Here is a 24,118-nt window from a genome sequence, read left to right as displayed (position 1 = left end):
ACAGGTTCTAGCAGGCTGGCATTTCAGCAGCCCTTTACACCCTGGGTCAGATACGTGATGTTGAGGGGGGTTCCTGTCATGACCACTAGCTAGCTAGAATTTGTCCGGGACTTACCATGGTAGAAATGTGACAGGCACTTTTTTTGGGTGCATTTTCTCATATATTACTCTCTTCAAACTCAGAAAATACTGAAATTGTACACCAGAATTGTCTTGGGTTCAAGCTTCAGAAAATAATTCTCAATACAGAACTAAAAATGACTCTGGAATCAAACTTGTTTTGTTAGTTTCCCAGGAATACCATTTCTTTCTTTCTTTCTTTCTTTCTTTCTTTCTTTCTTTCTTTTCTTTTCTTTCTTTTCTTTCTTTTCTTTCTTTTCTTTCTTTTCTTTCTTTCTTTCTTTCTTTCTTTCTTTCTTTCTTTCTTTCCTTTCTTTCTCTCTCTCTCTCTCTCTCTTTCTCTCTTTCTGTCTCTCTTTTTTTCTTTCTCTCTCTCTCTCTCTCTCTCTCTCCTTCCTTCCACAAATGGGAAAGTTTATTAAAGTGAAAAGTACACTCTTGAGATGTGAGAGTGGGCGAGCTCAAGAGAGCTGCCAGGAACACCATTTCTTAATCACTGCCGCTAATGCAAATGTATTACCAATTGTTGCAATACAGGCTTTTGCTATTGAAATGACCCCCCCCCCCAAGTCTCAGGTATCATTATCTAAACTTTTCAATTTTCTTTTTCCCGAATAAGTCTTTTATTTTATACCATCTATTGAGCCCTTTCTGCATTACTGGCAGTAGAGAGAATTTGATCTAAGGGTTGTGACCCTAAGAACTGGAGTCCCCCATTCTTTAAACTGCAGGCCCCATGTGGGGTCAGACTCAGACATGGCGCCAATCAGCCCAGCATGTGCTGTGTTCCCTACAAGGTCTTGCTGTGTGTGTATCTGGCATGTCTCTTTTAAGGCCATTTGAGTAGTGCTGTTTTTCCATATCTTTGATGTGAGTTTTTAGTTCCGAAACAGTACTTTCAAGCAGTCAGTGTAGTTTAACAACTTGCTTGAAAATGTTGTAGGGTCGATTTCATGTTACTACAAAATAAGGAATCACTGAATTTGTCATTACTTAGGGTAGAAAGTCTTTATTTATAACCTTACAAAACAATTAGATATTAAAAATCAGAGTAGTAAACCAAAAGTAAACCATCTTTAAAATGATGGATTAAAAATAAATCAGGCACAGGTGGTTTCATGTAAAAATCAGCTGGACTTTTTTTGGTATGATCTAAATGGTTTTATTCAAATTGTGTTGCATATTTCTATCAAGAAGTCAGTTCCTGGTATTTAAATGAATACCTCACGAATGCCTCTGAGTCTGTCATAAAACTCCTTGAGATTTCAAGGATAATGCAAAGTTTTATGTTGGTTCAACAGCATCTTTTAGCTTTTTTGTACAAATATTTGGGTTAAGGATCATTAACAACCACAAGAGTACTGCTTGGCTTACATCTGGAAACAGTTTCTCAGTAAACCAGGCCACATATGCTAGCTGTCTTTTTTACTTAGGCTCTTTGCTCTCTTTCCCACTGAGGCAGGAAGTGATAGCATGAGAAATCCCATGTTTTATGCACTGTTTTCACCATTTGATTTTTCTTTTGGAGCCTTGGTCTCCTTACGTGAAGCAAAAGTCTTGGTGACTGTTAAGCGGAATGCTTTTGAGAGGTGATAGTACAAGATCGGATCAAAACACAGGTTTGACACGGCAAGGAGCAGTGTGGCCTCTTTGGCTTTGAATAGTGAAATCCTGGTTGGGCAGTCAGATATTACCTCTGTCTGGCTCAGGGTGTATGGGATTCGGACAATGTGATATGGGACAAAACATACGATGTAGCCTGTAGTCACTAAAAGGATGTTGATGAGGGTTTTTTTCACATATGGATAATTTTCATTATCTTTGTTTCTGTAGAGCTGTCGAATTACAAGGCAGTTAGATATTAAAATGATGGCTGAGAAATTTAAAAATATTGCCACACATATGAAATTTGTCAGCAAATGCCAATTTCTGCCAAAATCCCTTTTGAATTCCATGCATCCCACATTTGGCTTCTCCTCGATGTCTCTGATGGGAATCATCATGTTGGGCACTGTTATAAGAAGGACCATTAGCCACACCACGGTCGATATCATTTTGGCAAATCCAGGTTCTTGGATCCGATAAATCTTGGAGCTGTGTGTCAACTGAAGATAGCGATCAAGGCTGACAAATGCTAAGAAGATAATTGATAAGTACATATTAATGTAGATGAAGCAGGCCGTCACTTGGCAGTGGAAAATCTTCAGCTTCCAGGGTGCCACGCCCAAGTCGACAACGATTTTTACTGGTAATGCCAGAGTCAGCAGGAAATCAGCCGTAAGCAAATTAATTAAGTATATGCTTACACACCTGTGATTTGTGTTATTCTGTATAAAAGCCCAGGTTGCAAAACCACTTCCAATAATTCCAACAAGGAACACTAAATAAAAAAAATATGGGAATGGCTCCAGATCTGTGTAAACTGGGCAGAAGATAGAACTGTTTGTCATCTTGAGGGGAAGTAAGGATGACTCTGTTAAAAAAAAAAAAAGTCCAAAGAATCTGTTTAAAAAAAGAGGTGGGGGAGGGAGGTTAGTAATTAAAGTTAGAAATGATTTTCTTTAAAAACATCTGTATTCATAACACCTGGGTCACAATTTTTCTGATTTTTAGATAGAATTTTATTGGTAAAACATCATAGATTGTGAGGAGGCCTGGGTTTTACATGGTCTGATTTCATGATTTTGGGAAATCCCATATAGGTTTGCTTCTATAATGGATATTTTTGACATCAAACTTTTGCATTCTGATAGCTCTTTTGTTACCACTTGGGTTGGAAGGTAGTGTGCAGAGGAGATAAGTGAACTGAAATTCTGAGAAACAGACAGAGAGGAAATGAGGGTAAAATGGTTTGGTTGTGGCTGAGCTGGAGGAGGTTTCAGTGAGGCTTCCTGGCTTGCTGTTTGCATAGATTGACAAGAGCTCCTCATGCTGGAGGAACCTAGGCTGAGCGGGGAGGTAACGGGGGACAGAAAATTGTCCTGAAATTTAGAGGTAAGGCCCCTTCATTGTGTCAAGTACCAGAGTGTGTTCACAATCACCATTGCATTTCATTTTTCTGTTCAGCAGAAAGAATTGAAGGGTTAGAATCTGGCTTGAATTGATGCTTATTCCTTCCTTTTCCTCACTCCATTCCCTAGAGACCTAGGCCTGTGATGTCCAGTGTGGGGCCGCATGGGACTACTGAGCACTTGAAATGACAGCCACTTTGACAGCCAAATTGACATGGGCTGTAAACGCAAAATACACACCAGGTTTTAAAGATTTTTTTAGGAAAGACTATAAAAATAATACAACTAGTAAAAGTGCACTATTTTGTACCATAGTACAATTAGTAAAATATCTCCATATTTTTTGTATTCAGCATATGTTGAAATGATATTTCTGATATTAGGTTAAATATATGATTAAAATTAATTTCTCCTGTTTCTGCTTTTTCAAATGCAGCTACTGGATAATTTTAAAGTACCTTTGTGGTTTGTTTTCTATTTCTGGTAAACAGTGCTTGTATAGATGTTTCTGTGTCAGTGTTTTTGAGAAATTTGACCACAAATGTATTTTAAAGGCTTCTAGAACAAGAATATATGATCACTGGTTACAGAATTCTCAAAGAGAAGCTCAGTTATCTTAGTATGAAAACATCTAACTATAATACTTATTTTCTTTCACTGTAGGTTTGAGGCAGTTAAGCGCAAAAGTATAAGACATATCCTTAGCACCATTGTGACTGATACTGATAATGACAAAATCTTGTCATGTTCCCTCCCAATCTGGAACATAAATGTAAGTTAAACCAATTGGGCTTCATTTATTCTCTTTGACCTGGTCCACACTAATGCTCTTAGGGCCACAGGTATATCTTTTTGGTGCTGCTTCTTGGTGTGCACCCTCCTCATGCATATTAAACACCTTCCTTTAGTTTTAAAGACCAGAAGATTTTGTGTTTTAGCAGAAAAAAAACCCCTGATACACAACTTAAAAACTGTGAATCTGGGTCACTGGGTGGCTCATTCTGTTGAGCGGCTGCCTTTGGCTCATGTCATGATCTTAGGGTCCTGGGATAGAGCCCAGCATCAGGCTCCCTCCTCAGCGGGGAGTCTGCTTCTCCCTCTGCCCTCCCCCTACTTGTGTTCACATGTACACCCTCTCTCTCAAATAAATAAAATCTTTTAAAAAAATAGCAAATCTTAATTATAGTGGCTAAGAAGGCCAAATAAGCCCATTCTCTGAAACCTCCCTTTAAAAGTGAAACAACAACAACAACAACCTTTTGAAGCCTTTCTGATCAATTATTAATTCTCCTGATTATTTAATGATCCACTATATACACCTTGGGATGAAACACTATAAGCAGATTAATAAGGCAGATCTACATAAAACTTTATAAATTAAAGTGTCATTTAAAAGGGTACATGTCCTTCCTCTTTCCCAACTTGAGATAGGACTTAGGGTTCATGCATAATTCATTCAGCACTAAACTTAATGAAAATAATTGAGTACTTTGTGTCTGGCACTGTGCTAAGTACTTTACAGGTACTTATTTAACCTCTCATCATTCCTATCACGTAGGTGTTATTATCCCTACTTTACAAATGAGAAAACTGTGGCAAAACGAGGTTAAGTAACCCCCAAGATTATACAGTTGCTAAATTATAGAGCCAAGATTCCAACTCAGGCAGTCTGATCTCAGAAGCTATGTTCAAAACCACTCTAGAACTTTCTCAGTAATAGTAATAATCATGGTGATGGGTGATGATAATAACTATTATTATAGTAGCCAGCCTTACTAAGTGCTTACTATGTGGCAGGAACTATATTCTAGGCAATTTTCATGTAAAAGAGCAGAAAGAAAATATTAGTTCCTAACTTTTCCTTTAAATACTAATGAGAGAGGCTCAGACTTCAAGTATTTTGATGTTTCCTTTTACTGTATATATATTTAAAAACCAGACCTAGTTTCTGTCTTTTAAATCTAAACCTTCCTTACTTTCAAAGTTCCCATGACCTAGTTGCTTCAAGCCATCCCTACTGTCTTTATCTTAATTCCCTAGATTGGTGGTATCTCTACTCTGCTGTGAACTGCTCCTTCCTGCCTTTGTACTCTTGGTTGTGATAAAATTTGGGGAATCATAGGACTTTAAGGGTGGAGGGAACTTTTATTGATAGCATCTAGTCCAAGTCTCAGATCAGTTGAGGAGACTGGGGTCTGGCACTTGGATGTTGCTCAAGGTTTTCCAGCTTGTAAGAACAGGCTAGAATCTGACCCCATTGATCATTTTTAGGCTTTCTGCCCTTATCCTTCCTATATCCAAATCCTTCCTATCTTAAAATGCCTGGAATAAGCTCTTTGTGTCTGAAGTCTACTCCAGGCTTCACTGACTTCTTAGGACTCTGTTTTTTGGATAGTAACCATTTATTTGAACCTTGGCATTCTGACCATCCTTTTCTTCTCTGGGTCAAAAGCTAGTGTTGGTATAAATTGATCATCGTCTCCATCTCCCACCTTAACTCATTGTTCTTTTACCAGGTGCTAGGATTTTGGCTTATGCTCTTGTATTTCTAATGTTATATGATAATAGTTAATACTGTGTTTTTTTTTAAGTGTTCCTATTGCTCATACAATTATACAATAAAGTCTCATTTTATAGATGAATATATGGTAAAGAGGAGGATTAGAAAATTGTTTTCATCAATTAATAATTAATATTCTCTATAACTAGAACTGGCCATATATACCACTTATGGGTAATTTATTTAAAAATAATTACAACATAACTATTTATTTGATGATGCTTGAGATTCTTGTAGTGCCTTGCACTTGCTTTTCATGAACCTCAGTCTAGATTGCAATGAAAAACAAATCTCTTCATTTAAAATTTTTGGTATGTTGATAAGAGGTTAAATTATACTATAATAGCATTTTGTGTTCTCTATCACAAATTTGAAAACCAAGTGCTTGATAAATGTTTTGTCAACCAATTATTTAGCCTGTGAAAATTTGAGGTGCTGTGACAAAAATCAAGAAAAGATTTCAAGTGTCTCCTTTGTTTGGGATAGAGTGCCCATTGCTTAGAATATAAATACACTTACTAGATTTTTTTTTTTTAAATGAAAGTCACAGTAGAATGTTCTTGAAATTATGTATCATTTTTGTGGAGGGAAGTCATTTCAAATCTGTTGCGCCCTGTTGTAAAGACCTACAACATGGTTTATCCATTCTGTTATAAAATATAAAATTGAGTTACTGAATAGTTATGCTCACCTATAAGTAAGTATTCAGTTTTGTATAAATTAAACTTTTTTTTTTTTTTGAGAGGAATGGAGGGGGTCACCAGATAGAAGAAAATTATAGTGCAGTTCATAGCGAGAATCTATTTAGAATTTAGAATTTAATAATTGGTGCCCTCTTACAAGCAGCCTTATTACACATTGGCATTTCCAACTTCTATGTTTTAAACACCGAATATCATAGCTTCCCCTTAGATGGAAAGATATTTGAATATATCAAGTACTTAAAAAGACCTACCTGGGGGTATATTCTCTGAGCCAGAGCGGGCTCGCTGCAGGTCTTCAGAGAACCATGAGTTAGCCGTCTGGCCTCAGCAAGAGCACTAGTGGCTCCATCGCACGAAGGTTGGCTGTACTAAAAATTTCCTTTCCTTTTTGTGTGGTTTTAAAGTGTTGCATATTGACGTAGATGAAACTGTGGTTTGTAAATAGTTTAACTGTATGAAAGTCTCCCCAAGAGGTTCAATTTTGTGTGTGCTTTCTTTTGTGTGTTTGTATATTCTTTTAGAGGAAAGATTTTTTTTGGTCCATTAGAGTGCCTAGCATTTTTTTTTTTAAAAGCATCCAAGATACGTTTTCCATCATAACGATTTTAAAGAACATCACTTTTTGTGCCTTGAAAGGGGTTATGAGTTAAATATATTAGGCCTTTAAGCAAAATTTCTTAAGTATACATATTGACACCCACCAGCTTTTTGAAGTTATAATTAAAACAATTGTTGGCAGTTTGGGTTCTGCTGAGACCTCTATTAATAAAAAAAGATGTGATTTAACATAGTCTGGTAAAAGTCATGTTTTATTTATCTTTATTCTTTTTTCATTGTGGAAAAATCTGGAAATATAAACAGAAGAAGAAAATTAAATGCACAGAGATAATTACTGTTAACAGTTTTGGTACATAAATTGGCACAAATGTCGGCACAGATTTTAAATTTTTTTAAATTTTTTTTTTTTTTTTTTAAAGATTTTATTTATTTGAGAGAGAGAGAGAGCACATGAGAGGGGGAGGGCCAGAGGGAGAAGCAGACTCCCTGCTGAGCAGGGAGCCCGATGCGGGACTCGATCCTGGGACTCCAGGATTATGACCTGAGCCGAAGGCAGTCGCTTAACCAACTGAGCCACCCAGGCGCCTTTGGCACAGATTTTAAAATTTTTCTATGTGTATGCACACCCACTTAAAATGTTGTTATATTGTGTGTGCTGTTGCATAGTTGTAATTTTTTCTTTCAAGGATATATCGGATCTGTTTCTCTAAGTTAACAAGAGTAGGTAGGCCTGCCATGAGCATTTGTCAGTTTGGCCCAAACTGCTTAATGAATTGAGCCTGGTATTTAGTAATTAATAGATTGTATGTAAAGGGACCGTCCTGTGTATTTAAATTGTTTGGGTAAATGATCATTCTGTCTGTGGTGAGCACATGTTTACTGAGTGTCTGAATGGAGCTCAGCATGGTGAGAGACCTAATAAAAAGTCACTGTATCCCATCCATGTCATGGATTGGCTTTGTTAGGTTATCTTTCTTGTATAAGTGTAGCTTTTATAAAAGAGGATATGAGCTCATGTCTCAACCGTATTTTCTGGAGTACTAAGTCTGCTGGTCCAAAGTTTATTTGTAAGTGCAAAACCATTTCTTGGTCAGTTAGGGTCTGATTTCTAGTGTTGCTTCATTGGTCTGGTAGGTGCTTTGGTTTTGTCTCCTTTTCTCCTAGTAATTCTTAGTTTTCCAGATAAATAATAATAAAAAAATAAGCCTCTCCAGAATCCAAAATGAATCTCTTTGGTATTCACTTTTAAAAAGAAAAATCTCTCAAAAAACTAAATGAGATGTCAAGCTAAAGGGAATTTAAGGAGAGTTTAAGGGAACTTTTGGGGAAAAAAAAACAATGTAAGGATGCTTATGTTGATGGTGGCCATTTGTTTCTTGGGTTCTGGTGTTCTCCCAAATTCATGTAGTAATAATAGCATGAATATGAATAATAATTATTACTGCTATTATTATCATCATGTTGCAGAAGAAGACTTTTTACATATCTTCCCTTACAAATTAGATGAAAAATCCCAAATCTTAAACTTTGTATTTGCTTTTTGGTTAAGAACCAGTGTTAACTCTCATTATTAACAGTGCTAGGAAAGGATCTGTCCTTGAAGATTTGTGTGCATTGTTGTTGGATAGGACTCAATGAAAAACACACTTCAGAAAAGACACCCTTGCAGATTGTCAAGTAAGTAAGCAGTGGTGCTCGGGGTTTACATGCAGTGGGGGACAGAGAGGGTGGGAAGGAGAGAATTTGGTGAGACGGAGCTGGCTGCCTGTGGAGTGGTGAATTGTTCTAACATGGTATGCAGAAAAACTGGAATGAGAGGTGTTTTGTAGTATAGTTTCTTTTTTATGGTAGGCATGGCTATGTGTTTACTTCCTTGGTCACTTCGGAGGGTATAGCCAGACAGAATTAAGCAGTATATTCAACTATCCTTAAAAATGTACTGCGGCCACAGTTTTTGTGTCTGGATTGCCAGGTAGGAAAGAGCTGAAGGACCCTAGTTCTCAGTGTTCCATTTCCTTTTTGGAATGGTGAGAAACCAGTCTTTTTTTTTTTGGTAAGCTTTTATTTATTTGACAGAGAGAGAGAGAGCAGGAGAGCACAAGCAGGGGGGAGCGGCAGATGGACAGGGAGAAGCAGACTCCCCGCTGAGCAGGGAGCCCGAGGCGGCGCTCCATCCCAGCCGAAGGCAGATACTTAACCAACTGAGCCGCCCAGGCACCCCGAAACCAGTCTTTTAATAGTGAAACTGAACCATGTTCTTCCTTTGAGAATGACCTTGAGGCAATCTGATATTTTGTGGAATTTTATTCAGAGTGGAAATACGCTTTTTTGGGGCTACCATCCCTGTTTTGTTTTTAACACGAGTTCCATTTGAAATTTCCAGAAGTCACTTTTTTATCTGTTTCATTAAGAACAAATGTTTTTCAGAGTGTATTTTGTTAGTGTTCTGGGAAATTACATGTCATCACTAACCCAGTATTTTAGAAACCCAAGTGGGAAGAAGTGAGGTGAATTTATTTTTCCCTGACCTTGGTCATGGCAATACTTTTTAAGAAATGACATACTAGTTACTTTAATGGATATTTTGTTTGTTTTAAATAAAAACTAAAAAAGCAAAATTGCCCCATGAATTGACAAAGAAAATCTTATTGTAGTTAACTCCCCCATGGACACAAATCATGCTTTTGATTTTATTGAACACAAATACCAAACAGTATTTCAGTAGAAGTGTCATTCTTTTTTTTTTTTTTTTTCCTTTTTAAAAGTTTATTTTAAAAACATGAAGAGGGCCAGGGGTGGTAGGAAGAAAACGAATTGCTTTCCCCTGAAAGAGGCAGTTTCAGGAAGGGATAGAGATTTATATATATATATATATATATATAATTTTATAGGTTTTGTTTGCTTTTTGTGTTTTTTATATTTAAAAATTTTTTTTTTTTGGCAGAGATTTAATTCTATCTTCTATGGCTGGCTCAACATGAAGGATCCCAATTTTGAAAGAAAAAAGCATGAGACACACAGAGTGAGCGAGAGAGTGAGAGCCCGGCATTGCCCAGGCTGTGACCAGAAGTGTCGTTCTTAATGCTTAACATTCTTAAAATTTTTTAAACAGAGCATAGTAGTCCTTTGGAGCTAATAGGGAATGGGAAAATGAATATTGGAGTAGGTAGCCACTGTCACAGCCAGACACGGGTCTGTGAACTGATTTTCTTTAAGGAAATTCATGATCTGTTAGGAAAGCCCACAGATGGGGAAACTAAGGCCTTGTCCAGAGCTGCACAGACTCCAGTGACCTAGTACTTCATTATGCTTCTTAAAATGAAAGTGTTGGGCAGAAACAGTGGTTACAAAGGAGGCCAGCAGGTCCATCCAGCCGCCCCCTGCCTTGTTGCCCCCCCACCCCCTTAGTTTGAATTCCAGTACCACTGAGCAGTGGGAACGGTATGCTACTGTGCCCACTCCACTCACGGAGTTTGCAACTCAGGACGCTCTCAACTCAAAATAGTTTGCATCCTGAAGCTTTTTTTATGATCTTTGGGTAGGGGGCTGTTTCTTGGTTAAGGAATGCTGGTGATCAAGACATTTCTCTAGCAATGTGTGTGTGGCTCTATGTCTGCCTTCTCTCGAGCCACTGTGCTTTAGGTTCACATTTTGAAAAATTTTTTAAAGCACATAATCACCTTTCCCACCTGGAGTAGTCCAAAGACTTTTTTCCCTGACTCTCACTGAGATTGGTAGCTTCAAATCTGAGAGCGACAGATGTGATTAGATAAGAGTACTTTTTAAGTGAGGCATAGACAGACACAGAGCTTCCAAGATGTTGGTTTTTCTGCATTACTTAAATGCTATCGCAGTTTTCCCTTTTTAATGAAACAGAGTAAAAAGATGGAAATATTTTGAAGGCAAAAGTGTTTTACATATTCTTGGAATGTGAACTCGATTATGAGTGGCTGAGTATATTCATTCCCCTAGCCTGTCTTTTTGATTCTTTTTATTGATTGTACAGTGTTATTGGGTTAACATACAGTTCATTTTACCTTTCAGTTGTGTGGTATTTGATTGATGGTTATGAGATAATTAATAAGGGAAATCCCTAAGAAAGAACTTTTAAAGGTTATCTTCTTTCTTTTTAGTCACTGAAGTTCATTTTCTCACCCCTTGAGTAGTTGTGGTCCTTTTCTTAAGAGGTTGTGAGTAACACATTTTCAAAGCTCAGAATACATTTTACGCACTCTGTTGTTACCTTTTAGGAGAAGGTTCTCTGGAGAAATTCTCCCTATCCCTTGCCATGTGAGTCCTTGTTTTTTGATCACGTACTTAAGCAAAATTCTAACAAATGTTTATTGACTGCAGGCTGCCCCCTTAGCTCCCGTGCTAGAGAATATTTTTGTTATGTTTAGAAGGTTACAGTGTAGAGGGGGTGATAAGGAATCTGCAGTACCTGCAATGATACTGTTAGTTAGAACTGGTGGGAGTCCAGGAAGTACAGTCCTTCTGACTGAGGTGTGGTGAAGAGATGCTTCGGAGGAGCGAGGGAATGGTGCCAGCATGGGGGGCATGATGCAGATGACTGAGATGTGGGAAGTGTTTGGTGATTCTCAGGCAATCTGGGTGCTTGGAGTATCGGAGCAGGATCTGCCTGAGACCAAATCTTAGATCGCTTTAGTCAATCTTAGATGCTTTAATAACCCTGGAGAGCTCAGTACTTGGTAAATCTGTGGGCGTTGGGATTCCATAGGGTTAGGGGAGAAAGCGGTAGACAAGAAACCAGGTAGGGGATGATTATGGTGTGGTCATTTTGAGTGAGAAACAGTGAGGAGCTGAAATGAGATGGGAAGTGCCCAGATGATGGACACTGGGAACCACTGCAGAAGTAGGTTATGGGGCTGTGATTTAGGGCTGGGAGGGGAGTAGACTTTGGTTTCAGTCCTGGCAAGGGAAGTCTGAGGAGAGAATCCAGCTTGACAGGTAGAAAGGTGAGTTTGAGTATTGGCTTACTATGTTTTTAGTGCTACCCCATTATTTGATAAAGCATAGATTGTTTTTTATTTTATTCCTTCTCTTATAGATAGTAGATATTCCTTAGTGCCTTATCATCATAACCTGGACATTCTACTTCTGCTTTTATTTGTGTATTTATTTGTTTTTTGGATTCCGTATGTAAGTGAAGTCATATGGTATTTGTCTTTTTGTCTGACTTATTTCACTTTGCTTCGGTCCATACGTGTTGTTGCAAATGGCAAAATCTCATTCTTTTCTGTGGCTGAGTAGTATTCCATTGTATATCTACACCACTTCTTTACCCATTCATCTATGGATGTACACTTGGGTTGCTTCCCTATCTTGGCTATTGTAAATAATGCTGCAATAAACATAGGGTGCATATACCTTTTCAAATTAGTGTTTTCATTTCGTTTTAGTAAATGTCCAGTACAGGAGTTACTGTATCATATGGTATTTCTATTTTTAATTTTTAAAAATTTATTTATTAGAGAGAGCACACATGCATGCATGGGGGGAGGGCTAGAGGAAGAGGACCTTGCGTGGGGTTTGATCTCATGACCCTGAGATCATGACCTGAGTCAGAAGGAGGAGTTGGATGCTTAACTGACTGAACCATGCAGGCGCCACTCTATTTTTAATTTTTTAAGGAAATTCCATACTGTTTTCCACAGTTTGGCTGCACCAATTAACATTGCCACCAACAGTGCACAAGGGTTCCTCTTTCTCTATGTCTTTGCCAACACTTGTTATTTCTTGTCTTTTTGACGCTAGCCATTCTGACAGGTATGGGGTGATATGTCATTGTGGTTTTGATTTGCATTTCCCTGATGATGAGTGATGTTGAGCATGCATCTGTTGGCCATTTATAGGCTGTTTTTGGAAAAATGTCTATTCAGTCCTCCATTTTTTTATCATATTATTTTTCTAGTGTCAAGTTTTATAAGCTCTTTATATATTTTGGATACTAATTCCTTTTTGGCTATATTGTTTGCAAATATCTTCTCCCATTCAGTAGATTGCCTTTGGTTTTGTTGGTTTTTTTCACTGTGCAATAACGAGGACATTCTGAATGTAACTTTTTAAACACTTAAGGAACTCTTATTTTAAATAGCATTGATAGAAGTCCTGGTTTTCCTATTAAAAAATAACATTTTCCTTTTTATTTACCTAACTACTTTCATAGTATCACCCAGATAAGAAAATACATTTGGTCATGGCATTGCAAGTTTTTTATTTATTTTTTTAATAGTGGCATTTTTTTTTAAACTAGAAAAGTGAATTTAATATGGAGTTGACAGTGGTGGTTAGTTTACAAACAAAATGAGGATTAACTTCTCATTTTAGTCAGTAAATATTAGAGAGATCTAGTGTTCCTTCAGAAAGCTATGGTGTAAAAAAGTAGAATGTAAATAATTAACAGCTTGAAAAAGCTCCTAGTTAAATGTAGAGAATCTTTTAGTTTAGAAAAAGGATTATCATATTAAGTAGTGTGAAGTATTGTATGGAGATGATGAGAGCCACATTTCAGTGGACTTTTATGTCAGGAGATGAAATGATAGGAAAGTAAGCCCTTAGGACTTTATCATGCACTTTGGAGGAGGATTTAGCAGATACCAGTGACCTGGGATTTGGGAGGGAAGCAGGAAGTAGTGTTAACTCTAGGCTTCGCCTGACATACTGACACCATGTGGATTGGAGCTGGTGACATCTGGAGGTTGGAAGTAGAGCAAGATGACTCTGAGTCCAGAATCTTGTATTTCAGGTCCCCAAAGCACTAAAGGTAATGTTTGGGAAGTGGGTTGAGATGGGTCACAGAGATCTTAACTGTGACCATGAGAGAAGTCAGACTGATGCAATGAGCACATTCAAAAAGTAGCAAGTAGTCATTGTCAATGAAAGTACTTTTCATATATTTTACTGTTGTTGAGATGAGCCTATTTTTATAATAACTCTTTTCATGCTTGTACTCCAACTTCTGTTGCAGGTGGGAGAGATAAAAATGGCGTAGCTTCTTACATTTTCTGCCAGCCCTGAAACTGCTTTGGAGTGTACCTGGTTAACAGGGAACATTTTCCAGGTCCTTCTGTAGAGGAAGCTGTAGTGCAAGTCCTCAAGTGCTTGGGGTGCCCAGGGTGGCTTATAAACTCAGGTGCCTATGGTAGAAAAGAAGGCATGATACACGTTGTTGTAAGAAACAATAGAAAACAAGGGAAGCTGGGAACGATAGTGAGTTGAGAGCTTCTGCCTCACCAGGAGAGGCCAGCAGGCCCTTAGCTGCAGCCAACTGTTTCCCCATGTTTTTATTTATTGGGGCAGCAATGAAAAAAAAAAAAACCACATCTGTGGCTAGAAGATGATAAGTCAGTAGCTGCTTTGCAGCACGTGGACTGCAGAAATCTAACAGAAAGGTGTTCAAAAGTGGCTCTTGACTATGACTAAAAATTCCCCATTGATGGGAATTCGTACATTTTAACCGAACCATGATTCCATTTTGATATGTGTAATTGACTCAGTACCTATATGGAAATATTCTGAAGTGTTTTTTTTTTTTAAATAAAAGAAACTTTTGTGATAAGAATCTAATCATCTAAGATTACACATGAACCCTGCCCACTGAGATGCATGAATCTCACAATGGTTGTTTATAAAAAGGCTGTCTACTGCCAGTGGTACTCATCTGCTGGTTATCTCCTCAGCCTCCGGACTCTATTTCCCCAGCAGTAAAAATGAGACTTTTCCTTTGAGAAATTCACTTTCTCTGGTTCTTGTCCCTGGGCCTACACAGTGCCCACTCTGCCTCTAATATCAGGGTCCAGCCATAATTGACAACCAGCATGTCCGATTCCACTGGCCACAGGTTGGGATGGAAAATGAGCCGGTATGACCCAATGAGAGCCAAGTCCCAGGTTTCTGAAGAAACTCTGGAGGACTGGCTGTGAAGATGTAAGGTCTAGAAGTGCTTCTTTCATTTTGCTACCACAAAAAAAGAGCCCACAGCTTCCTTTGAGTTGAAACTAATACTGTGGAAAGTGGCTGCAAAAGTGGTATAAACTCAGCTTTAGTTACATCAGCTGAGGCCCTCTGTCAGCCCTTAAATTAAGCCATACCCACAACTTTGGATGTTTAGGTCTATTAGCCAGTAAATCTCTTTTTATTGCAGGAGTCCAATTTTAGTTGTATTTTTTTTGTCACCTACAAATTAAACAATTCTGATCCATTGGCTTTACCAAGAAGATTAACCCAGAAATCTAGAAAACACCCTTATACTGAGTTTTGTTTCTACTTGATGATGTTAGTAAAGTATATGCCATTAGCTTTCTATTCTGTCCTTAACCCCATTGCTGCTATTTATATCTTTTGACTCTGGACAAGAAGAAGAAGAATAAAAAGTATATTAATACAAAAAATAACTGAGATCAGGTCATCCCCCCAGAGTGAGTGATAGGAGGTTTCCTTTTGGGTAAACCGCACTGTGAGGTTTGCGTGGGGAGGGGTTGGGAGAGAACTGGTATGGTGTGGTTGGTCTTCAACGGTAAAGAGCTGTTACTGCCTTTTGCTCACCAGTTCTCTGCAAGATACCAATGGCATGCAAATTATCTTTTCATGACAGGACATCCCCACAGAAGAACCACTTTAACAACATGTGGCTTTCCTTTCCCCTATGTCATTTTTTAAAATACTTATAACTGTTTCATAGCACTGCTTCTACAATATGATTGTTATTTTACTTTCTCAGAGATAAATATATATTATAAAACTGTACTATAAACTAGCTACAGAAATTAGTCCATAACATAATTAAAAAAAATAGTACTGGTAATCTCAGGGAAGTTTCTGGATTGGTCCACTGTTGCCATTGCTCTACTATATTTTTTGTTGTAGTTCTGGACCTGATATGCAGTAACTGTTAATCAGTTGTTGCTTTACAGTATTCTTACCTGGCTTGCATGTTGCTTCCTGAAAAATCTTGATTTCCACATTACCCATCTGCTTTAGCACAGTGGTTACAAAGACATTATTTGGTGCTCCTCATTTTCTTTATGACTTTCATTTTCTCCCGGGGTGGGGGGGGCCATGTAAAATACCAGTATTTACTCATTTGTCCTGGCCAGTGGGAATTGTGAAGAATAAGCACAGCCAATTTCTTTTGCAGATGTATTTAACCAAACATATATGGCAAGCTTAGTTTTGCCAAGCATATTTGTCATAGGTTGGTGATTTGTTTCTTTTTGAGAGAGGATAATTTGACCCAGAGTTGGGAGCAGGGAGTTTTTATGAGGGTGGAAGGTGGACACAGAGGGTAAATACCTTCCCAGCTCTTCTTCAATTTAAGGTGTATTTTCTGTTTTTCCTAAAATCTGATGAGGTCCCAGAGCATATGAAGTACTTATTTTGGAAAGTCTGGCAAATAAAAATTTTTAATACACTAGGTAACTGTCTTCCTTCCTTTATGCATAATTAGCATAATAAAGAGACCACCCATGTCATGACTATGAAGAATATTGGCATTATTTTTTCCTACCTTGATTTTTTTTAAGTTTTTTTTTTTTTTTTAAAGATTATGTATTTGAGAGAAAGAGAGAAAGCACAAGCAGGGTGAGGGGCAGGTGGAGAGGGAGAAGCAGACTCCCCACTGAGCAGGGAGCCAGATGTGGGGCTCAATCCCAGGACTCTGGGATCATGACCTGAGTCGAAGGCAGACGCCTAACTAACTGAGCTATCCAGGTGCCCCAACTACCTTGATTTTTAAGAAAGAAAAACTGAATACTATTGAAAATAATTTCTTTATTATATATTATTATTATATATATATATATATAGTAAGGGAAAAAAGTATATGCACATGACTTACAAAATATTTGAGAAGAACATTTGGAAGATGGTTTAGATATCTTCTAGCCAGTTAATAGCAGAGAAGTAATTTAGTTTTGATAACTCACAAGTCAGCAATCATATCGCATACCTGCACATTTTAAGTTCATCTGCTTTTTCAGAAAATGGGATATGTAAATTTTCATTTTATGTGTAATTTTTCACTCATAATTGTAAATCTTAGATTTTCCTTTTTTTTCAAGTCCAATTGCTTTCTAAGAAAACTCCTTCCCCTGCCCCTAGATGTATGTATGTACACGCAGTGTATGTGTGTATGTCTTTGTCTTTGTCCCAGTCAACATGTTTTTTTCCCAATGCCATTGAACAGGGGAAGTTGCCGGCAACACTTCCCAATATCCAGCTTCCTTCAATAGAGTCCACTTAAAAATATTTTAACACCAGAGCTCCAGGCTCATTTAGTGGCTTAATAAGTCTCCATATAAAACATAAAAAACCACATAACTTAATCCTTGTATTTAGAGAAGGAAGACCCCCCAGTGAATTGCCTTGATTGCTTCCTATTTTCTTTTTTTTTTTTTTTTAAAGATTTTATTTCTTTATTTGACAGAGAGAGACACAGCTAGAGAGGGAACACAAGCAGGGGGAGTGGGAGAGGGAGAAGCAGGCTCCCGGCTAAGCAGGGAGTCCGATGTGAGGCTCGATCCCAGGACCCTGGTATCATGACCTGAGCCGAAGGCAGACGCTTAACGACTGAGCCACCCAGGTGCCCCCCTATTTTCTTTATGCTATTTAAATTTCTACATTAACTGACCAGGCTAGTGATTTAAATCTTCTGCTTTGATGGAATAAAGTGGAGTAATGCATGTGTTACTTTTTTCTCTGATGTTATAAAAAAGCAGGGAAACTTATATTTTGTTTTCATTATTATACTAAATTGGATTGTAATGCCTAGAGATGATACTTATTATTAGCATGGACATGTTTCTTATTTAGTCTTATGTAACTGAAGATTGCAATATGTGTACATGGATTTTGTTTGAAAGGAGGTGGGAATTCACAGAGTGTCTGTGCTTCCATGCGTTGTATTTCCTCTTTTGGTTTTGGAAGTTTCTGAGTCATGCTGAGCTTTTAATGGGATGTGCAGTTTCTTACATAAGATTTCTCTAAATGGCTGGCATAGAAAGAAATAAATAATAGGATCTAGGCATACGTTTGCAGCTGACAGTAGCAGAGTGAATTCTTTTACATAGAGCAAAATTTCTTTAGACTGGCAGCTGTAATGAGCTTCTGTTTGGCTCTGCGTATAGGGAATTCTGGCAACATGGTAAGGTACAAAACAGACAAAAAACACAAACATGATGCTGAATATATTGCGGCTAGATTTCTTCTTGACCGAAGTGGAATTCCTTCTGGACTTAAGGTGGGACTTGAAGATTTTCCTCGTGATAGCAGTATAGAAAATGATCAACAGAAAAAACACAATCCAGAAGATGCCCACAAAGATGTAGTTTGATGCTTTGTGCCACTTAAGTCCCAGTTCATTTTTAAGTTTCACACATTTTATATGCGTCACCTTCCTGTTAGTAGCCTTCTGGTTGGTCAGGATAATGTTGGGGACAGCCAGAAGGAGCATGAGCATCCAGACCACCACTGACAGGAGTTTGCTGTAATTTACTGAATGGATGAAAGAAGTCGAAAGAGGCTTTACAATTTTATAGTATCTGTCAAAGCTAATGAGCCCAAAGAACACGATGCTGACATACATATTGACATAGAAGAGCACAGCAGACACCCTGCACACAAACACATTGATCTGCCAGGGCCCCAGCCCTGAATCGGCAAGGATCTTGAAGGGGAAGGTCAGGCTCATCAGAAAGTCAGCAATGACAATGTTCTTGAGATAGACGATGAAACTCTTGGAGCTGGTCACGTAGAAGAATATCCATCCAGATACACCATTGAGCAGGGTCGCTGCGATGAAGACCACAAAGTACAGCACAGGAATGATCTGCTGAGTGATGAGGATGTTCCGGGAGCAGGACTCCTCTGGAGGCTGTGTGGTGGTGGAATTGATCATTTTGTAACTTTGGGAGGTGAGGCCTGGGAAGCAAAGTCAAGTAGTCACTCAAAGAGCACTTATGGTGTCTAATAAAGAATTAAAAAAAAAATTTTTTTTTAAAGATTTTATTTATTTGACAGAGATATAGCGAGAGAGGGAACATAAGCAGGGGGAGTGGGAGAGGGAGAAGCAGGCTTCCTGCCGAGCAGGGAGCCCGATCCAGGACTTGATCCCAGGACCCTGGGATCATGACCTGAGCCGAAGGCAGACGCTTAAATGACTGAGTCACCCAGGTGCCCCGAAAGTACTCTTTAAATATCATCTCAAAAAGTAACAAAACTGTAAAAACAGAGAATCTGTTTCATTTATTCAGAACTCTGTTTAATGTATTAACCTTTATATTGACCTTTTTAAAAGCCTATCTTAAATATGTTTTGGACATAGGATAGTGTCCTATAAAAATATACATCCAAATGTAGCTGGTATGGGATTATGACTATCTTCCAAAATGGAGTTTTTCTTATTTTTTTTTCCCATTAAAAAACTGATTTGCATTATTTTTATAAAGTAGAAAATACAAATGATAAATGTACCTTAAAAATTCCAGAAAATTGCGAAGTACTTTCTAGATCTGCTCTGATATGGTAGCCACCTACCATCTGTGGCTATAGGAGCACATAATGTGGTCAGTCCAGATTGAGATGTGATGTAAGTGTAAAATGCACACTTAAGTTCAGACTTAGTACCCCCCTAAAAAATGTAAAATATTTTTATTTTATTTTTACTTTATTATTATTTTTTTAAGATTTTATTCATTTGACAGAGTGAGAGCGTGCATGCACAAGCAGGGGGAGCAGCAGGTAGAGGGAGAGGGAGAAACAGGGAGAGGGAGAAGCAGACTCCCCAGTGAGCAATGAGCCCAGTGGATGTGGGGCTTGATTCCAGGATCCTGGGATTATGACCCGATCCAAAGGCAGACGCTTAACCAACTAAACCACCCAGGCGCCCCATACTTCAGTATTTTTAATATTGATTACTTATCGAAATGTTTTAGAAATATTTCATTAAATAAAATATATTATTTTCATGTAATTTTACTTTTTTAAGAATATGGCTACTAGAAAATTTAAAATTACATACGTTATTTTGCATCATATTTTTATTGGCCAACAGTGTCCTAAGTATTACCCAAAACCTTCTTTTGTTAGGGAATCCTGTGTTGTTATTTGGTTAGATACAGTAGAGACAAATTAAAGGGACACTCTACTTGAGGAATGAGCTGAAAGTAAGCCCAAGACAATTCTGGTAGTAATTTTTAAGTTCTTAAATACTTCTTTTCTTGAGCAGTGGTGTTTGTGGTAGGGCATTGTGTCCTCTAGGTACATGTTTTACTGTACTTGGTCTTGGTGTCTCAGAGCGTGGCAGCGTTTTATAGTGATAAATTGAGAGATGTGTGAAAACGGAGCTATCTTGAGGCATCTACAGAAAGTGAGGACAATTATATATTGAGACCAAAATGTAGGAATATGTGTTGGATGAAAAACAGGATAAGATCATAACAGAGACCTGTTTGTATCACTTTGACCTTGTAGCGTCTGCCCAGGCTCCTCTCCTTATCTTTAGTGTAGGGATGATTTAATGTCCTGATGAAGGGTCCTAACCAAAACATCAAATCATTTCATAAATGGAGGAAATAGTCACATATTGATGCTGGTTTTGTACAATGATGCAAAAATAAGAACCAAGTGAATCAGAAAGAAAACAAAGAATGTCTTCATGTGATCCAACTACTCTCCCTTTTCTGTCCCAGGCTCTTGGTTGGTTCACTCTTTCTAAGCAGCTTGTCCCAGCCTGTTAAAGATGAGAGATAGGCAAAGGAAGAAAAACAAAGGGGGAAAGGATCTTTGGATGACAGTCAGCCAAAAAGTGGGTGCTCTGGTGAGCCAGCCCTGACCATGTAGTTACTTTTGAGTTTATCTTGAATTTCTGTAGTGAAAGCTTCAGGAAAGTAAACAATGCTTCCTAAATTCTTGAGACTACATTGAAGAAAGATTTCTATATGTGGCAGAACTTTTTAAAAAGGGACACTTAAGAGTATGTCTTTAGCTTCTCGTAGCTGGGGCTCTTCCTTGTCCCACAAATCAGGTAAAGGACGATGAAATGGCATGAAATATTTTAACTTATTCCATCACTTGGGTCTTTTGGTAACATAATTAAAGAACATGGCGGGATGGGATTCATGAGACCAAAAGATAGCTATTAAAGTCTAATAGGAACAGATAAATTGCTTTCAATCTTTCTGCACAGCTAGAACTGTGGCGAAGTGCCACAGATTCATTCTAATTTAAAGTGAGTGCCCTTGTTCCTTAGCACAATATAAAGTCTGAGGATTGTGTCACTTTTAAGTGCTTTCAAAGTGTAGAGAATTACATATAACCTCTGGGTGCTCTCTGTAGGCAGAATTTAGTTGATATAGGCCATACAAAGCAATGGTCACTCCAGAAACATTCACCTTCATAAAAACATGCTTAGTCAGCCTGAGGCTCAGTACTCATCTTTTGTGTAAGTATACACACTGACCTCTGTCTCTCTTACATATGGACCATCTTCTTCCACCATTCTGAGTGTCTTAATTCTACTTACTATGGAGAAGAAGAAGTATTCATTCATAAATTTCATAAAATTAACAAAGCTCTTGATAATACTAGAGTCTTTTTAATTACCTTAATTTTTTTTCTTTTTTTGGTAGAGGTTTCGTTTCAGTGAAACAATTTAGTCCAGTGTGTGCTTGTCATCTTGAAGTGGCCATAGTGTTTCTTCACTAATGATCCTGTGTGGTAGGAGAAAAATGAAGAATTAAGTGAAGACCAGAATGTTTTTATTGCACAAGTATATATGGTAGCAATGTATTTTTAGAATTTAGCTTGTATAATTTTGAAATATTACAACATGTACCTTTGTTGTTTTACTGTATTGGTCTTGGTTGTCAGTGTTGATGATTATTGATTTGGTATAAACTCTTTTTTTTTTTTTTTTTTTTTAAGATTTTATTTAAGTGAGTGAGAGCAGGAGCTGGGGGGAGGGGCAGGGGGAGAAGAAAAAGCAGCTCCCTGCTGAGCATGGAGCCAGACGATGCCAGGCTCCGACGATGCCAGGCTCCGACGATGCCAGGCTCTGGCTCGGGGCTCGACCATGCGGGGCTCAATCCCAGGACCCTGGGATCATGACCTGAGCCGAAGGCAGATGCTTAACCGACTGAAGCACCCAGGCAGCCCTGGTATGAGCTCTTGAGGGAACCTTACACTCTATGGAGTGTTGGATGGGAAGTGTTCATAATTACTGGTTTATTTTTTCCCACACGGGATATGGATGCTCAAATCAGTTCATTAAATTACTGAAGTTGATTGATTATATTGAGTCAGAAAATCAAGGAAGTGTTTTTGTTTTAGTTTTTTTTTCTTTTTTTTTTAAACCTTTGCACTTTTGATATTTTCGGCCAGGTAATTATTTGTTGTGGAGGACTGCTTTTTCTGCATTGTAGGATGTTTAGCAGCATCTCTGGTTTCTATCTACTAGATGCCAGTAGCACCTGTACCTCCCGCCCATTGTGACAAAAATGTTATTAGACATTGCCAAGTGTCCTCTGGGAGGCCCAGTCTGCCCTGGTTGAGAGCCACCAGTCTAATGAGACTGATGTGTGGATTTTGCAGACAGAACTCCTGAGAGCCATATTGTCTGATAAGAGCGTAAATTTGGCAGAATGGTGGTTAGATTTGGTTCAGCCTTGGTCTATGTTGTCACCTTTCTGAATTCTTTGAACCAGTACTTCTCAGACTTTAATGTGCAGATCACATTATGGAGATCATGCTAACGGGAAGACTCAGATTCTAAAGGTCTGGAGTTGGGTGTGATGCTGATGCTACTAGCCCAATGATCCCTCTTTGAGTAGCAATTTTTTTCTTTTTCAAGCCCTGAACCTAGACATTTAATAAATATTTGGTGAGGAGGGTTAAAAATTTGGTTTTCTTTGCTATAATTGGGATTCGAGATAGGAAATAAGTTGCCCTTAGATAACCCTGAAATCAAAAATCTTTCTTAGAGTTTATCCATTACAGATTTCATCACAATATAGAAATCTACTTGAGGGGGCGCCTGGGTGGCTCAGTCGTTGGGTGTCTGCCTTCGGCTCAGGTCATGATCCCAGGGTCCTGGGTTCGAGCCCCACATCGGGCTCCCTGCTCCGCGGGAAGTCTGCTTCTCCCTCTCCCACTCCCACTGCTTGTGTTCCCTCTCTCGCTGTCTCTCTCTGTCAAAATGAATAAAATCTTAAAAAAAAAAAAAAAAACTACTTGAGAACAAGTGGTAAAGTATATTCTAGCTTTGTAGTATATCTTGAAATTTGGGATTGTGTTACCTCCAGCTTTGTTCATCTTTCTCAAGATTGCTTTGGCTCTATAGGATCTTTTGAGGTTCCATACAAATTTTAGCATTATTTGTTTTACTTCTGCGAAAAATACTACTTGTATTTGATAGGGATTGCATTGAATTGTAGATTGCTTTGGGTAAAATGGACATTTAACAGTATTATTCCATTCTTTGAGTGTGATATATCCTTCCATTTGTTTGTGTCATCTTTGATTTCCTTTGTCAGTGTTTTGTAGTTTTTAGAGTACAGGCCTTTAACTTCCTCCGTTAAGTTTATTCCTCTGTAATTTATTCTTTTTGGTGTAATTGTAAATGAAATTGTTTTCTTAATTTCTCTTTCTGCTACTTTGTTATTAGTGTATAGAAATACAACAGATTTCTGTATATTTTGTACTCTGAAGCTCTACTGAATTCATTTATTCTAATTTTTTGGTTGAGTCTTTAGGGTTTTCTATAGCATCATGTCATCTGCCATTGGTGACAGTTTTACTTCTTCCTTATCAATTTGGATGTCTTTTATTTCTTGTCTGATTGCTCTAACACTTCAGTACTATGCTGAATAAAAGTGGTGAGAGCAGACATCCTTATCTTGTACTGATCTTCGAGGAAGAGCTTTCAGTTTCCCTTCATTGAGTATGATGTTAGTTGTGGGTTTCTGGAATCTTGTCTTTAGGAGTCACGTAGCCAGTGTTGGTTTTTTTTTGTTGTTGTTGTTGTTTTTTAAGGGGCAGGTGCACATATGTGTGTGTGAGTTTGCAAGTGTGTATGTTCTGTTTTTTACTTAGGTTTTGAAGGTCTGCAAGGTGTGGACACCTTCAGGTTTTCCAGTTAGCCTCCAGGTACC

General features: G+C 38.1%; 3 protein-coding genes across 14 annotated transcripts in view; 1 reads left to right on the top strand and 2 right to left on the bottom strand.

Moving 5' to 3' along the window:
- Positions 1 to 24,118, top strand: part of MED12L (mediator complex subunit 12L) — a 319,084-nt gene that overhangs the window by 104,329 nt on the left and 190,637 nt on the right. The gene's annotated exons all lie outside the window — the stretch shown is intronic.
- GPR171 (G protein-coupled receptor 171) lies at positions 523 to 7,394 on the bottom strand. 2 transcript variants are annotated; one of them, XM_032408450.1, is made up of 2 exons: positions 6,647 to 7,394; positions 523 to 2,622 (listed from the first exon to the last, which is right to left on the bottom strand). In XM_032408450.1, the coding sequence occupies exon 2, from the start codon at positions 2,568 to 2,570 to the stop codon at positions 1,611 to 1,613; it is 960 nt and encodes a 319-aa protein (XP_032264341.1). In that variant the 5' UTR covers positions 2,571 to 2,622; positions 6,647 to 7,394; the 3' UTR covers positions 523 to 1,610. The 2 variants fall into 2 exon arrangements, with proteins under 2 accessions (XP_032264341.1, XP_032264342.1); XM_032408451.1 differs by having other exon boundaries at positions 523 to 2,593.
- Positions 17,503 to 24,118, bottom strand: part of P2RY14 (purinergic receptor P2Y14) — a 50,459-nt gene continuing 43,843 nt past the window's right edge. For 5 of the 6 annotated variants that reach the window (XM_032408441.1, XM_032408443.1, XM_032408444.1 and 2 more), the window contains 2 exons: positions 21,573 to 21,679; positions 17,503 to 18,890 (listed from right to left, as the gene is read on the bottom strand). In XM_032408441.1, the coding sequence (XP_032264332.1) occupies positions 17,845 to 18,867 (1,023 nt within the window). In that variant the 5' untranslated portion in view covers positions 18,868 to 18,890; positions 21,573 to 21,679 and the 3' untranslated portion in view covers positions 17,503 to 17,844. The remainder of the gene's footprint in view (positions 18,891 to 21,572; positions 21,680 to 24,118) is intronic. The other variant, XM_032408446.1, reaches the window with a different exon arrangement.

The sequence above is a fragment of the Phoca vitulina genome, unplaced genomic scaffold (assembly GCF_004348235.1).
Source record: "Phoca vitulina isolate PV1807 unplaced genomic scaffold, GSC_HSeal_1.0 scaffold10, whole genome shotgun sequence".
In the NCBI taxonomy this organism is placed as follows: Eukaryota; Metazoa; Chordata; class Mammalia; order Carnivora; family Phocidae; genus Phoca; species Phoca vitulina.
This window is presented reverse-complemented; position numbering and strand designations above follow the sequence as displayed.